Here is a 16,453-nt window from a genome sequence, read left to right as displayed (position 1 = left end):
TGTATATGACCATGGAGGAAGAGGGAAGCAGCGGGAGGGGGGAGTGAGAGAGGCGCAACAGCAGCGAGCAATCGTTGTTTGGTTCTTATTTTCAATTTGATTGGTTTTTTGGTTTCTTTCAGCTTGCATATCCTTGCTTTGGTTTGTGTGTGCGCGTGTGTGGGAGTATGTGTACCTGGCTGCATCGAGGCCTCCGAGTGTACCTCTTGGAGGGGCTCCCTAGTCTTGCTTACAGGGCTTGGAGCAAACCCTGTAAGCAAAGGGCCCTACATCGAATCACGAAAATTGGTCTTCTTGGAGGTACAGAGGTTGCTCAACTTGGCGAATCTCCAAGATAGGCTAATGGGCGGGTCTTCTTTCTTTTTGTTTGTTTGTTTGCCTTCTTATTTTTCGTTTGATTGGTTTTTTGATTTCTTTTAACTTGCATGTCCTTGCTTTGGTTTGTGTGTGTGTGTGTATGTCTCGGTCGGGTGTGTGTGTGTAGCTTGGTTTTTGTATGCTTTGTTTTCCTCATGCTCTTAAGACCGACTTTCAGGTGCGCGCGCGCGCGTGTGTGTGTTGGGGGGGGGGGGGGGGGGGGAGTCTGTTTTTAGAGCATGTTTTTCGTTTGATTTCATTGGTGTCTTTTATTTTTTTGTTTTCCTTGATTGTGTTCCTTGTCTTCCTTCATTGCTTGTGTTTTCTGTATTGGGTTGTTTGAGTTTGTTGGCTTGCTGCACCGCTTACATTATTCCCCACCCAAGTGGTTCATCTTGCACTCCTCATCCCCCACCTCGAGGAGTTGCATTTGGTGGATCATATCCACCTTTGCTGCTCTCAGCTATGTACATCCTGTGAGATAGGCTATTTCTAGCATCTCCAGGGTTCTTTTGTACTCAGTTTTATAGAGATGATCTTCCCCCCCCCCCCCCCCCCAAGAAAGAGAAAGGAATTGAAACGTTATATTAAATGTCTTCAAAAGGCCAAAATTGTTAGACTTACACCACTCTGCTGCTTCACTTAGGTCTACGTCATACTTGTACGGCTAGTATGTCTCTGGGCTGGCCACCCATAGTTTAGGTTGTACTTGGGCCGGCCGCCCGAGTTTGGGATTGGCCGCCCACTTGTAGTGGGCGCCCATCATGTGTTATTTTTCCTTGTTGGGTCGTGGGGATTTTTCCATGCATTGCCCTACCTCCCCTTGGGCACCTATATATGGGGGTACACATTTCTTCATCATCTGGTCATTGTGTATTTGGTCTTCTGCTCATGGTAGTCATGGGGGGTTGATCGCCCCTTCTTCACCATAACTTGCGTTTGTGGTCTCTCTCTCTCTCTCTCTCTCTCTCTCTCTCTCTCTCTCTCTCTCTCTCTCTCTCTCTCACGCTTACGCACACGCGCGCACTCACATGGTATTAGTAGCTTCACGCTCTCCATGGGACCAGTGCTTTTGCAAAGGTTTTCTCTCCAAGCTTCAACAGCCAGCGTTTCTGAAAAAGGAGCACAAATCTGCTAGTGTTTTTGCATGCACCAGGCAAGCGATGGAAATTTGCGTTTTATTGGTGTGGGGGAACCTCCACAACCTGCGTTTTTGCATTTACACATGGCGTTTTTGATCAAGGCTGCTAGCGCTACTGTTTTTGGGCAATTTCGTCGTGGAAAACCTCCTCCTTACTTTAGCGTTTTTGGCTGCCAGCTGCATTTTTGGACAGCTGCTGCGTTTTTGCAACAGAGGGGGCAGCGCTCAGCTTTGCTCCACTAGATCTTTGTACACCACATGGCCTTGCATCCGGTGCATTGCCGGTCAAAATCCTCTTTAGATCTACTGTTTTCAACCATAAACTGTTTTTTCTCTCTTTTCAGCCCTACGATGGCTGTGCGCATAGAGATAAACCCTCCCTACACCCTTTGCACCGCTCTGGGCCATGCCAGGAGCGTACGAGCACGCTGAAAATCGCTGGACAGCAGCGTTTTCATCACCTTGCAGTTGCGTTTTTGGGTGGACAGCAGCCACATGGCTTGTGTTTTTCACAGAGGATGAAGTTACCTCCTGCCAGGACACCATCCGGTGGTGGTCCATGCGGTCTCTCACAGTGACTGCTGTAGTACATGGTATCTTCGACATCGGCTTGATCATCTATGGGCATATGATCCTTGGGAGATCCATTCATCCAGCCGTCATTCGGCGGTTGCGCACTCCAGAGGGGGTGGTGACTTGTAGTTTGCTATGGACACACCTATGCACTCATCAGAGGAGTTCACGAGATATGGCCATGCTCATGGCATATGGGATTCCGACATTCCTAGAGAAGACACCACCATCTTTGGTGTACAGACACTTACCACTTGAGCTCGACACGTTTGATCACTTGCTTACACACGAGCTTCACATGGACTTAGGGAGAGGATCGTGGATCTCTTCTTGGACAGGTTCATTGCTTGGATCTATAGACTGGAGTGGGACTTCAGTGCTTTAGACTCTCTTGGAGAGTTTACTCACAAGATGCGGGAGATTAAGCATCATCACGCGACTACTCCGGAGTCACCCGGAGCTTGGCTTGGATGGTAGCGCAATTGCTCTTCTACACTCCTGATCATTTAGATTGCTACCTTCAGAGTTGCTTACACTCACCCTCGGTAACCTTACAACAGATTTATCCCCCAACCTGGGCAGTAGGCCACTCCCAACTCATTCACGGAGAGCCACACCGAGATGCGGTTTGCCTGGCGTTGTTGGCGCGGATTGTAACCGGCTTGGACACTCCAAGCGAGAAATCAATAGCAACACACTAACAGAAACTTCATAATCACTAAACTTTAATGGGGGGGGGGGGAGAGAGAGAGAGAGAGAGAGAGAGAGAGAGAGAGAGAGAGAGAGAGTTGACACGGCCCGACGTGGTATTGCCCCAAAGACTTGGGCCCCTTTTGGTATTTCTTTTATATTAAATCTTTGAGCAAAGTACAACTCTCGTGAGTGCTTATTCTCAGACTCTGCGTCCAGATGCTCTATAGAGTGAGTCCCCTTGGGTCACTTATAAACATTACAAGGGATGCTGAAAGCAGAGCCCCAAAATCTGTAAATCAAAAGCAATTGGCTCAAAATCTGCCAGTAAAATCAGCCAGCATGATTTGCGGAAATCCGTACAGCGTGCCACATCAACAAGCTGTCAGCACAAAACACGGAAATCCGTACTGTTTGCCACATTAGCATGTTAGCGCAAATTCCGAACAGTCTGCCACGTCATCAATCCGCCACCTTGTCAGCGTGTGTCTCCGGGCACAGATGCCACATCAATTTGTGACATACCCCCCTCTAGAAAGAATTGTAATCGCCCTCAATTACGCCTCCAAAACAGAGGCCATAAATTGTCTTAGTAGACACCGACTGTTAGTACCGACGCACTAGACACGACACATCTAGCACTAGACAAATCGACAGTCACATCACAAGACATCACTCGACAAATCACAAAAAATTTCATTCCAAATTTTAGAGACCATGACCATCAGCAACATATTTAGTAATCGCATCTAGATCCATTCCGGACCCCATTGATCCGCGATTAACTAATCCTTAATGCGATCATGTCTATAGAGATTTATGAGACCGAAATGTTGCAGTCTTTTCGTCTTTCAATTCTTGCACTCAAACTAGTCTAAGTACAAATCAATCATATTCTTTTTCGGAAATTCCGTGTCATAAAGTCATACGACAGAATATTGGTCAGCCCATTAGTATCCATGAAATCCAAAGGGGACATCAGTGACTTTATTCAAAATCGGGGTAATCCATTGACAAAGGAGCGGAGTGACTCCCCTCTTGTGCAAACCCGTTGCACTAGATTCATCCTTGTTGAATTCGGGGTTCTATCGGAGTAGACTATACTAAACCGAATGCTTCAAGGTAAAGTTCCAAAATCTGAGGAGTATCTGCTAGGTCCTCCTCCATCAAGTTCGCATCCAATGCGGGATAGTTCTTGAATATAACCAAGAACCGCCGAATCACTTTACCTTTCATCTTTCTTTCCTCGTGTGCCAAAATCTGTTCTAGAACGAGTATCTCCTCGCTTTCCTCCACTTTTGGTTGCTCATCAAGCTCCCCATTAAGTGGCACATCACCTTTAAAAGGTTTCAAGAGACTCACATGGAATGCATTGTGAATCTTTCAATTATCAGGCAGCTTGGGTCTAAAGGAGACATCATTTATCTTTTTCTTTTAAAAGCTGGAAAGGGCATAATACCTCATGCTAAGCTTTGGAAAAAGCCGCTCCTTTCCCTTTCGTTTTCTTAGGCGTGCCTTCTCAAAACATAAGAGCACCCAATCGTCTTCCTTTAATGTCAAATCGTGATGATGTCGATCTGTTGTCTTCTTTTGTCGTTCTTGAGATTTCTCTAAAGCTCCCGAACCTTGGCAAAAGCAGTGTCCAAGTCCCTCGTGTACTGGTTGGCTTCAAAATTTTTATCTTGGGTTTGGGGAATGTTTTGATCTACTAGTTGATTCCCTTTTTCCTTTCTTTCCTTGTGCCTTGGGTCCTACGGGTAGCGTCTTTTGCTTCCCCTGTCCATTGGCATGTCCAAGGTTGTACCACTCCGTACGTACGGATCCTTACCGTACAGTACGGCCGGATTGATCGTACAGTACGCGTACTGATTGTATTGTACGGCAGTTTTTTTTAAATTTTTTAATGGGTCAATTGGGCGTCCGGATGCGAGCAGGAGCATAGGGATTTCAATTTTGTACTTAGGGCAACGTAGTTTTTCCGTATGTGGGTGAAATTGGGGACGCCTATTCTGCACGTGGCCTATTTGAAGGTATTTCTACAACGCAACGCAACAGAATGTGCAGAGTGTGCGACTTAGTACTTACTGTGCAGTGTGTGTGCAGGTTCACATAAAGGTAATTGATCATCCTCTCTCTCTCTCTCTCTCTCTGTGTTTTCCTTCAAGCAGGAATCATCCTGCCGAAACCAACTAATCCCCTGTGGAAGGAGCACACCAATGTCATCGAAATTGTCAACACTCCTGGGCAAGCTGGAGCAGGTTGCCGCAAGTGGTCATGGAAATACTGTGGTCACATTGTCGAGTACAATCACTCGAGTTGTGATGCATCTGATCGGCATCAATTGCACAAATAATTGTGGCAAATGCAATAAGGTACCTGTGGCTGTGCGGGAAGCATTGATTGCTGAGAAATTTCTTGCATTTGCAGCGATAGAGAAAGGAAAAAAAAAAAACAGCAAACAGAAGACGCTTTGCAAGATGCTCTTCTTGGACAGCTTGGTGATTCTTTTACACAGGTAGAGGAGGTCTCGGGGTCTCAGAAATTTGCTAGCAGGAAGAGGGCTCGTGTCATGCAGGTTGACGAGGAGGAGGAGGAGGGTGGTGATGTGCATGTGCCTAGGCAGACCACATTGCCTTCACGTGTGCATTCTCTATCTTGGATGAGAGAGCTTTAGAAAGTGGTTGAGATGGAGATTGCTCGCACTCTCATTGAGTGCAACATCAGTTTCAATGTCTTGAGGACTGACCGGTGGAAAAGGATGGTTAGGACCATTGCCCAGGTAGGTGCAGGTGCTACTGATTCATGGAGTGGGCTCGATTACAAAAAGATGCGCACCACAGCACTGGACGAGCAGAAGGCCTTTGATAGATAAGGTGTTGGTCCCTGTGAAGGCCGGATGGCAGCAGTTTGGATGCACCATCATCTCTGATGGATGGAGTGACATACGCAGGTGGCACATCATTAACATACGTGTCTCGTCTTGCCTTGGTACATATTTCTTGCGTGTTGTGGATGCAGGGAAGGCAGGAGAGAAGATCACATGCGAGTTCATCTTTGAGCATATTCGTAGGGCCATCAATGACGTTGGTAAAGAGAATGTGGTTCAAGTTGTCACAGATAATGCAACCAACTACAAAGCTATGGGAGAAATGGTAAAGGCAGCGTTTCCTCACATTTTTTGGACTCCATGTGCAGCCCATTGCTTAGATTTGTTGATGGAGGACATAGGCAAACTGCCTTGGGTGCAGCCCACAATTTCAAAGGCTAATAGGATGACCACATTCTTCCGAAAGAAGCATCAAGCTTTAGCCATCTTTCGTAGCCACAGTGCCCTTGATATGGTGAGGCCTTCCAAGACCAGGTTTGCATATATGTATTTGGTGTTGCAGAGACTCTGCAAGGTGAGGGATCCACTGTTGCAGACAATTGTGGACCCAAAGTGGAGAGACATGGCTCGTGCACAGAGTGAGGACACCAAAGCCATTCAGAGGCGTGTCTTGGATGAGTCTTTTTGGACAAAGGTGCAGACTCTGATAGTGGCATTGCAGCCAATGTATGTGTTGCTACGAGTCACTAACATGGAGGGCTCATCTCTTCATGCAAATGAAGAGCTATATCACGGCATGCGAAGGCGTGACCCAGCAACGGTGAGTATCAGATGTTAAACTTCTTACAGCTTTGGTCTTTATGCTTTTAAATATTTTCCTACTGGTACTATTGATGTGTGGTACATGGCACATGCTATGGCCTACCATGTGGCATGTGCCATGGAGTCTAACCTTTGGCATTGCTGATTTTTTGCAGCCGAGATGATATCTTGGCTCTTGTAGAGAGTAGGTGGAATTTTATGAGCCGTCCTATTCATGGGATGGTTGCTTTACTCCATCCTTTCTACAAGACCCCAAGGTTGTTTCAAGAGAGTGACCTCTTGACACTTAAGGATGAGTGTATCAATCGTTTGTTCGATGAGCAGGAGCAACTCAAAGTAGATGCAGAGATGTGCAGGTACATGAATAACTTGGGGCCATCGTTTTTGTGTGCGGTGGCATTGCGTTCAGAGGCAACCTGTCACCAACGTGTGACTACTATTTATCCTTTTTGTTGATTTCTTTCTTATTATCTATTTACTTTCACTTTTTGGAAACACCCCTCGGGAAATCTAACTGCCCTGCATTGCATAGCTAGTGTGGAACTGTCCAGAGGGAGTCCAGGCCTGAAGGCAAGAGAGCACTAAAGTTGGACAAGGACTATGGTTAGCCAAGTGGGGTCATTGACTAGCCAAAGTGGAATCCTTTGCTACAGAGGCTACATTTCAGTTCTGGATGTGGCCACAGTGTACAAAGAGGGTCGGATGATCTAGAAAGATACAATGGCAGCATCTCCTAAAATTTAGGGAATTGCTATTTTGGGACCTGAAAATGTGTTTGCGTCATTACCTCCGGAATGACTCATTACCTCCGGAATGACAAGGGGAACATTTTCTTACTCTGCCGTGAAGTCAACTGGGCAACCGGTTGGGAGATTTTTAGGCGGCAACCCCGAAACGGGAAAATGCTTATAAATGTGCCAAGTGGCACCGTCTGGTGCACTTTCCTCATGCAAGAGAAGGGGGCGCTGAATTCTAAGCTGGGAGAGGCTCATTTTCAGAATTTGTCACAGGTTTAGAGCTATGGAGTGCTTGCTTTCCCTCCTATGTACAATGCGATGCCAGGAGTGATGCCCTGCACGCTACGCACTGCCCTCTCTCTCCCCTTTGGCAGTATGTTATGCCCCACTAGTGGGCTCTTCATTTGACCAATGTACAGTTGTGTGGGTTCATGCGCGATTGCCGAGGCAAGAGCCTCTTGCACAGGTACTGGATTAGCTAGCGGCTAATCCCCCGCAGGTACAAGTGAATTCGGAGAGGTTTCACGCCAGAAATCTCGTTCGATTCAAAGGGCAAGTAGCCCTACAGGTGCAGGAGCTCGAGGACTTGCTAAGGATGCGACCGGCACGCAAAACGGAGCCCGAAACAGTAAATTACAGCCTGCTGTGTATTTTTGCAGGTTTAGGGTTTTGGCCCTAAACGGACCCTAATACCCCCATGAGGTTTGGGGACGCAAGGGGACCGCTGTACAGGCGATCTGGCGCATTTTCAGGGCTGAAAACAGAGAATTCAGCGTGCTGCAGATTCTCGCCAGGTTTTGCAAAGTGCCCGTATGTGTCGGGAAAGTCAGTCAATGCGTGGGAATACTGACTGTGAAGTGTCCTAATACAGTTATGTTGCCGAAATTAGGCCGGAACAGTGGAAATTCAGCCGAGTTTGTGCGGGGCAGCTTGTAGGAAACCATAGCGTTTATTCCCTCTTTTGAACAATAAAGAAATACCGAAAGGGGCACCTAAGTTAGGGGCCAATCTGGTGTCGGTCTACTCATACAGGTGCAATCTAGCAGCCTGTATCCCTCTCCCCTTTGTTGTGTCTTGAAAGTACAGGTAAAATAGACGACTAATAATGGGTGAAAGCTAAATCAAGATTTAAAGTAAAGTCTACCGCCCTTTTTGGATTGAACAGGCCGGTTTCATGGTTCCATCGACGGGATTAAATCACTTTTTCCCATAGAAGTGAGCCTTGGTCAGTTTGGGCTTGAAGACACAGGGGATCATAGACCAGACACAGGGAATTGCAATTATGGCTGACAGACCAGATGATGTGACTGAAGAGGTTTCCTCTTCACAGGGTCAACAGACACATGAAGTGGGTGAGTCCTCAAGACCACCACAGACAGATGATGATATATTCAGGACCCAGTTGGCTACTGCTGTGGCTATGCTCACACAAGTAATGCAGAATCCGAGGTTTTTAGCCTTTCTGCAACCTCCTGTTCCATCTCAGCAAGTTGGGTCACTGGATCATATTCAAAAGCCTGTTAAGGCTCAAGCACAGGTGATTCATATTGCACAGTCAATGGAAACACCTGTACACTTGACGGAGAACATGCAGTCTCCACAACCTGTGCCTAAGGTGCAAGAACAGGTGGCTGAGATGCCAGTCTTTCAAGCTGTACTAGTTCAGCCCGCCACCTTTTAGTAGCCTAGACACAGGGGACTGGATCAGCAATTCTCCACCCAATCGCTCTCTATATAGGCCTTGCCTGTGTAAATTTAGGGATCCCCTTGACTGCATGTTCGTCCTGGCCCTTGGCCTTTCCCTTGGCCTAACATTACTCCCCCCTTGGAGAAGACTTTTTGTCCTCAAAAACACAAGTGTTAGCATCTTCTTAAGAACACTGATGTTTTCCTTATTGGCATCCCATACATTGGCCAATTGTCCATATGACCGATACCTGGTGCAGTGAGGAGGTTGAATGAAACCAAGAGCAACATCTTGATTCTCAACATTGACATAACCTTTGTTTTGGCTACATTGACTGACAAGCCCGTTGCATTGCAAAATGCATGTACTGCATCCAAAAGTTTCTGTAGAAGGAGTGCCTTGTAGGCAAAGAGAACCACATCGTCGGCATATATGAGGAGCAAAAGCATGAAAGTACCAATGCTAGGGTGATCTCCCCCCTCTCCCATAGCCTTGTTAATGAAATCATCAAGCTCATCTATGCATAGTCCAAAAAGCGTAGGTGACAAAGGGCATCCTTGTTTAACTCCCATAGTGCTCCTGAACTCTTGTGAGAAACCTGTGTTTGTCTTGAGTTTACATCTGACCTCTTGGTAGAGACGTCCCACTGCTGCCCTGAGATGCATAGGAACTCCCAGAGTTTCCATACGTGACCATAGCCCTTGACGGGGTACTATGTCAAACGCTTTCGTGAAGTCCACAAAACAACAATACAGGGTTTTGCCTTTTAGCCTGGTTTCATCCATCAAGACCCGGAGTGTGATAAGGTGGTCTATCGTGCTGTGGCGGGCTCTAAATCCTGCTTGTCCAATGGCACGTTTCCCGTTATTTTCAGCCCATGTGCTAAGATCTTTCTCAATAATGCTTCCAAATAGTTTTGCCATACATGAGCTCACCATGATGGTGCGATAATTAGTGAGCAAATTGCGGTCACCTCCTTTAAAGAGCGCTTTCACCCAGTTTTCTTGCCAATCTTGGGGTAAGTATTGGTTGATTGCTTGATTCATCATATGGTGTATCCATTTCTTAGCCTCAATACCTGACCATTTCAGCATTTCAGAGGTAAGATGTAATGTGTCAGCTGCTTTCCCATTCGCCAGGCTTTTGAGGCCTTTAATGACTGCCTGGAAGGTGATGGGCTTTGGATGTTCGGCATGAGCCCCCGTGTATATCGCCTCTTGAGTCCCCGACGGGGCATACAAAGTTTGTACATAAGCATACATTTCATTTAGGCTGAAATCTCCCATCACATCCCCTTTCTTCCCCTTCATGTTACGCCAAGCCTTCTTTGGCTCTTTCTTGAACCTGCTGAGGTCTTGTTCTTTTGAGAGTTCATACATGCGTCTCTTTTCCCTCTTGAGTGTATTGTATTCTCTAGAAGCCCATTCCCATTCAGTTGAGTGTTGTGCTAAGCCTCTCATCTTGCGTTTGGCCTCCTTGCATTCTGCATCAAACCAAGGATTATGAGGTAAACCCTTCCTGGTGTGTTTACCATTTTGATACTTGCCCATAGTAATTTTTGCCGCTCCCTCCATTGCATGTCGGAAGATCTTCCACGTCTCTTCAATGTCACAAGGCATGTTCCGGTTAAACAGTAAGCTATCTAAGAGACTAGCATAGTCCTCTTTCTTCGTGAGTTGCATTTTGTATGACCAATTTGGTGTATTCATTGTGTTGACAATAGGCATATTGGGCATGTGTAGGCATATATGAATTGGGGTATGGTTGGAGGTTGGTAGCCTGCTACCCACTTCAAAACTATGGACCAATTCCAATGCATCGTATCTCACCAAGGCATAATCATTTGTACTCCTCCCATGATTTGCCATGTAGCAAGTGTATGATCCAGAGTGTACGAACTTATCCGCACCATTCATGGCTACAAGCTGCATTGAGTTCATCATACTTATCATGGCTGACCCCTGTGCATTCATGATGTTATCACTTGAACATCTATCCCACATAGAACCAAGTATAAGTTCCCCATTCTTATCCGCAGGATGCATTGAATGGTCTGTCAATTGTACCTCTGTGTTTCCAATCCGGGCATTCAAATCCCCAAAAAGGACAACTGCTCCCTCTTGTGCATATATTGCAATGTTTGTACATAGGTCAGCAAAGGGGTCATTTTTGGATAGTTGGTTTGTGTCATAAAAAGGTGACTCTCGATGTGGGATATAGCATCCTGCAACAAAGATCAATCCTTTTGATGAGCAAACCTTAACCCATATATAGCGCTTGTGGTCATCGATCTTGCATACCTCAACCATCTTTTGAAGCTCTTCCTTATACATTACAGCTACACCTCCTTGTCCTCGCATTTTGGTACCATTCCACCATACGGAGTGCTTGATATATCCACTAATGTCCGGCAGCCTGCATGTGTTTTGTTCCCATGTTTCCAATAGGAAGAGTATGTCAGCTTGTGGTAGAATATCCACCAGCCCTTCTCCCTTATGCCATGGGAAACCTCTACAATTCCAGCTTGTTACCTGTAGAGAGAGAGAGAGAGAGAGAGAGAGAGAGAGAGAGAGAGGAGACACGGCTCGACGGAGTTTCGTGCCTAGAGGTATTGGCCCCAGAGACTGGTGCCCCTTTCGGTATTTCTTTTATATTAATATGAAATCTTTGAGCAAAGTATAACTGCCCGCGGGTGCTCGCTCTTAGACTCTGCGTCCAGATGCTCTACAGAGTGAGCGCTGTGAGCCCCCTTGGGTCACTTATAAACATGTCACGTGCACATCGAACCCTATCCGTACGTGGACAAGCTACTTCATGACTAGGGTTCACTTCAGTTCAGTTAGCTTAGCTTAGGAAGTGTTCTGGCACTTTTGTGAGTTTGTTCGCAGACCGTGCATGTCTAGACACTTAGAGTAGATGCATATCCTGTGGTTGCACACAACATGATCATCAACATTACCATCAGAGTCCATTAGAAGCATTTTTATAGTGCACAGACCTATTTTCCCTATTTTAGCCATTTTTCACTTATTATTAATAAGTGACTTTGTTGGGAAACTGGGTAGAGCACTTTGACCAAGCATATATATAAGAAAACCTAGCGCTAGCACTTTTTGGCAGAAGAGGTAGCAGGGACCAAGTGTCCAACAGAGCACCTTCTCAGCAAGACTCCCCCGACAACAAATTTAGTGTTTTCAGCCAACGAGGACCAGCGTTTTTCATCATTGCAGATCAGCCCCAGCGTTTTGCATTTGCAGATCAGCCTGGCCACAGCAAGACCCAGCAGATACCATAGCATTTTTGCAATAAAACAGATTCAGCCCTAGCGTTTTTGGACCAGAATTTCAGCCTAGCGTTTTTGCAGATTTTCGGCGTCATAACCTTCTCCGCATCAGCGTTTTCAGTTTTCAGCGTAGACCACAGCAGATTAGCCCCGAACCTCGCAGATCTCACCTTCCCGCAGCAGATCCTCGCCGCACGGTCAGATCAGCGAGCGTTTGCAGATTCAGCCCGGAAAACGCAGATTTCAGCATCTGTGTTTTTCAGCACGTCGTCATCGCCGTCGTCATCGACATAGAGTCAGAATTCACCAGATACAAGATTTGCAGATTTCAGCCATTAGCCTTTTCAGATTTCAGTCCGCATCTCGTCGCTGTCCTCATCGTCATCGACGTCGTCGGCAAGTCCATTGCATTGTAGAGATTTGTGCAATCAATAGTAGACCGCTCTCGCCATAGAGAGTGGGGCCTTCGGAGGAGGGTTTGACAACATTCTGGTGTCATATTCTTCTCTCTCTATCTCTCAGTCTCAACACCTCCGTTCACAGTGTTTACCACTTTGTTTGTGATCAATTGCACTCTCTCACTAAAGGAACGGAAGGCTCTTCCTTCCTTAAGTAAAAGGAAAACTTGAGCACAGTTCGGAGCACTCATCTTGAGGAAAGTTCAACATTCACTTCCATTGCACCTTACATTGGTATCAGAGCTTTGGCAGTGTTCTGTATCACTCAAGGAAAGAACCACAAGAACCACAAATTTATTTTTGCTTGTTGCGGTTGCACGTAACCCAAGTCCTCTTGGGCGTGTCGATTCCTAATCGTGTTTTTGAAGAGTGATAGGAAACCCAAGAAAGAAGGGCTTGTCCAGCCTCCCCTTATTTCTCTTTTCACTCATTGAGAGCGGACCGTGCACTTAACGGCCAACCAATCGACGTGAGGTGGGAAAAAGCAACCTTGGTGTGAGCGTAAGGCCGCCAAGGGGTGCGCCCGCAAGAAAGAGTAAGAGCTCCGGTAAGAGAAGATCCTTCTCTAACACAGATTGCAAGTGGAAGAAGAACCTCAAGAACTTCAAGAACCTCAAGAACCCAAGAACCCAGAACCACAAGAACCCAAGTTCCTCGTGAACTCAAGAACCCAAGACTTCAGTGTATGGTTATCACCCGAAGCGGAATGGATACTTCGCATGGAGGTGTTGAGCATGAAAGTGGCGAAGAAGAATTTTCCCCACCAAGAGGTTTTTCTGACCCTCCCCCGTCCCCATCTACGCCAAGGATTGCACCAAATCCTATGGAGGCTTTGGTCAAGACGATGATGGACAGGATGAAGTTACATCAAGAAGCGTGGCGCGCAGAAAGAAAGGCAGAATTGGATTGTGAACACGAAGAAAGAATGGTAGCCTTAGAGCGTGAGCGCGAGCAAGTGCGCTTGGCGGCTGAACAGAGAGACCAACACATGCAAGAGTTGGTCCTACTATTTTCTAATGTGGAGGCGCATATTGAAAAGAATTGGACTAAGGAGACTCTCTCTGTCTTGTCTTCTCCAAAGCTCGACACACATGATTTGCATGATAATGATCAACATGATGAATTGCATGATGATTTGTGATTATTCACGAGCATAATGATTTGCATGATCAAGATGTGATTATTCACGAGCATGATGATTTGCAGGATAATGATGTGATTGTTCACGAGGATGATGGTTTAGTTGATACTTTGTCTACTGAAGCTAACCTCATTGCAGATTTGATCAATCACGAAGAACTGATCTCGGCTCTCGAGTCGAGGTCCAAAGAACCCTCACAAGAAGTATTCTGTGTTCTGATGATTAGTCAGCACACATTGTTCGAGTGTTTCATTCGTGATGCTTTCCTGTATTTTAGTCACCGTCCTTATGTGATCCCTTTTCACAAGCATGCCATATTGTACGATGAACACAACTCACTCATGAATGAGCACGGATGTATGCGGATTACTCATGAAAAGATGAAATGTTTGCCCCCAAGGAATCCACATTCCATTTCTCTTCCTTGGCATGACATAGTATCAGAAAGAGCACAAGAAGGATTGAGCATCAAGCATAGGCATTCCCATTGCGATTTGCCACAGTTGATTGATTTAGATCAGCAAGTCAAGATTGGACCCCATTGTTTGCGTGTGTTTGATAAACAGTTAGGCAGTCCGTCTATATGTTCATCTACATTGCATGCACAGTCTTTTAGGAAGACTAGAATTTTTCCAGTCACTTTACGTGGAATGGGTATGTTCATGTTTTTGTGTTGGAAGTGGTTCAAGAATTTTCATCCTCGGAGATTCTTGAAGAAGATGGACACATGATTATAGACGAAGTTGATGTAACAGACTTGGACACTCCAAGTCAAGAATCAATTACGACAGCACCAAATAACCACTTCAAAACAGTTCACAGTTCACAATAGATTTGCACTCGCCCGGTGGAGTTCCGTGCCTAGAGAGATTGGCCTCAAAGACTGGCGCCCCTTTCGCTATTTCTTTATGTATTAATCAGTGTTAAAAGTACAAGAGTGGTTCGGGTCTCACTCTCACACTCTGCGTCCAGATGCCCTACAGAGTGGGATCCCAATCCACTTATTAATTTGTTTACAAGGGATGTCAAAAGCAGAGCCCGAAAAGCTTCAAATCAAAAGCCTAGCAGTAAAAGCAAAGGCTCTTTCCTCTCTCAAGTTCTCTTGAGTTTTAAAATAAAGCAAAAGTATTCTCTTTCTCCCTCTCTTTCTCATACTTGCGTCGAGAAAAGCAAACTGCCGCAAAAGCTGGAAAGCTGCCGCAATTCACGGGACTGTCGTACGGTGCACGTCAGCATGTTTGCGGATTTTTCGGGATTGTGCCCCTACTGCCTTTTAGGGTTAGGGTTAGGGTTAGGTCATGGCAAATTTTAGGGTTAGGGTTTTTGACAGGTTTTAGGGCTAGGGTTTCCAAGGTTAGGGTTTTCAGGAGCAGTTAGGGTTTCAGTTTCTGGGCAGCCACATCATCACTTTGTGACATACCCCCCTCTTGAAAGCATTGTAATCGCCCTCGATTACGCCTGCAAAACAGACAGAGGCCATAAACCGTCTTAGCCAAGGTGGAACCAAACGTAAAATACTGTACGTATTCGGTACGTAAGGTACGCAGTCCCGTATGGATTGAGGTTTAAGGTACGGAAAAATACGCACTATTGGTAAAAAACCCTTAAAAATTAGGAAAAACATTTGAAATTTCACAAAAGAAGCCCACAAATATATAAACTATCAATCTATATGGCTAAATGAAAAGGCCTACCTGCATTAAACATCAATCAAGTGACCTACCATGGTCCATATACGAACATGGGACACAATACCCGATTTCAGTAATAGTATGACAGACTCGATACCATAATCTCAAAAGCAACATAGCATTGTAAGGTAAGAGACAATGTACATCAATGATCATACAAGGGTGAAGATCCAAAGATTTACTAATGATGATTAAAATACTACAAATACAAAACTCAACACTACAATCATCCCGGCATGAAAATGGCATATCAATCATGACCAATGAGAATGACATAGCAATCATGACCAATGTCTGATGCCAACTACAAAAGCTCATAAACTAGCAAGGTGTAAATGCCAAAAGTTAAAACTAATACATAGCATGAATAATACTAGAAAAAACCCAATGGAGTCCTCAGTCAAGAGACTCAAGTCTCTCTCTCCCAAGACAACTAGCTTAGAACTCATCATCGGATGAAGATGAGCTCTCTGCAGAGGAGAGAATGTCTCCATGTGACAAGACATTGCCCTCGTCGTCGTACTCTGGCTCCACAATCATAGACACCTGTGGCTGCTCTGCAACATCCTCAAGATCCTCCTTCTCTGTGGCGTGAATGAGACGAATCGCCTCATTTGCACGTACTTGTGCTTTGCGGACCGGAAGCTTTCCTTTGCGAATGCTCTCACGTCGTGCAATATCTGGATCTGGAGCTCGCTCTTGGAGTGGAATGTTGTATGCCCGTGCTCGCGATCTGGTCACTCGTCGATCCACACTCTCCAACTCTCTATGAAGTAGTCGAAGAATCTCCTCCTGCTCATCTCTCGTCTGTTGCTCAATGTTCTCTATAGTGGAATCAGGCACCATCTTAACCTGCGTGGGATCTACCTGCTCATAGAAAAAACTGAACGTACGTTACAAAGAGTTCGATCATATCATCATAAGTAAAATCGACGAGTTAACAAAACCACATATTTAATATTACCTGCTTTGGTGTCCCCAAAGCATGGTAGGCTCGCACAAGCTTCATGTTGGCTCTACAGTAAACCAACCTCTCTAGTTGCGCA

At 45.7% G+C, this 16,453-nt stretch overlaps 2 protein-coding genes across 3 annotated transcripts in view; one reads left to right on the top strand and one right to left on the bottom strand.

Annotated features, from left to right (window-relative positions):
• LOC147426880 (tobamovirus multiplication protein 1-like) overlaps nucleotides 1–16,453 on the top strand; it is a 51,497-nt gene that overhangs the window by 12,992 nt on the left and 22,052 nt on the right. The window lies entirely within an intron of this gene.
• On the bottom strand, nucleotides 15,846–16,431 carry LOC147426882 (uncharacterized). Its single transcript, XM_086498914.1, has 2 exons — nucleotides 16,372–16,431; nucleotides 15,846–16,274 (listed from the first exon to the last, which is right to left on the bottom strand). Exons 1-2 carry the CDS (start codon nucleotides 16,414–16,416, stop codon nucleotides 15,846–15,848), a joined length of 474 nt encoding a protein of 157 aa, XP_086355040.1. The 5' UTR covers nucleotides 16,417–16,431.

The sequence above is a fragment of the Adiantum capillus-veneris genome, chromosome 24, assembly GCF_014529385.1.
Source record: "Adiantum capillus-veneris isolate H3 chromosome 24, ASM1452938v2, whole genome shotgun sequence".
NCBI classification, from domain to species: Eukaryota; Viridiplantae; Streptophyta; class Polypodiopsida; order Polypodiales; family Pteridaceae; genus Adiantum; species Adiantum capillus-veneris.
Note: the sequence above shows the minus strand (reverse complement) of the source record. Positions and strands in the feature narration are given on the sequence as shown.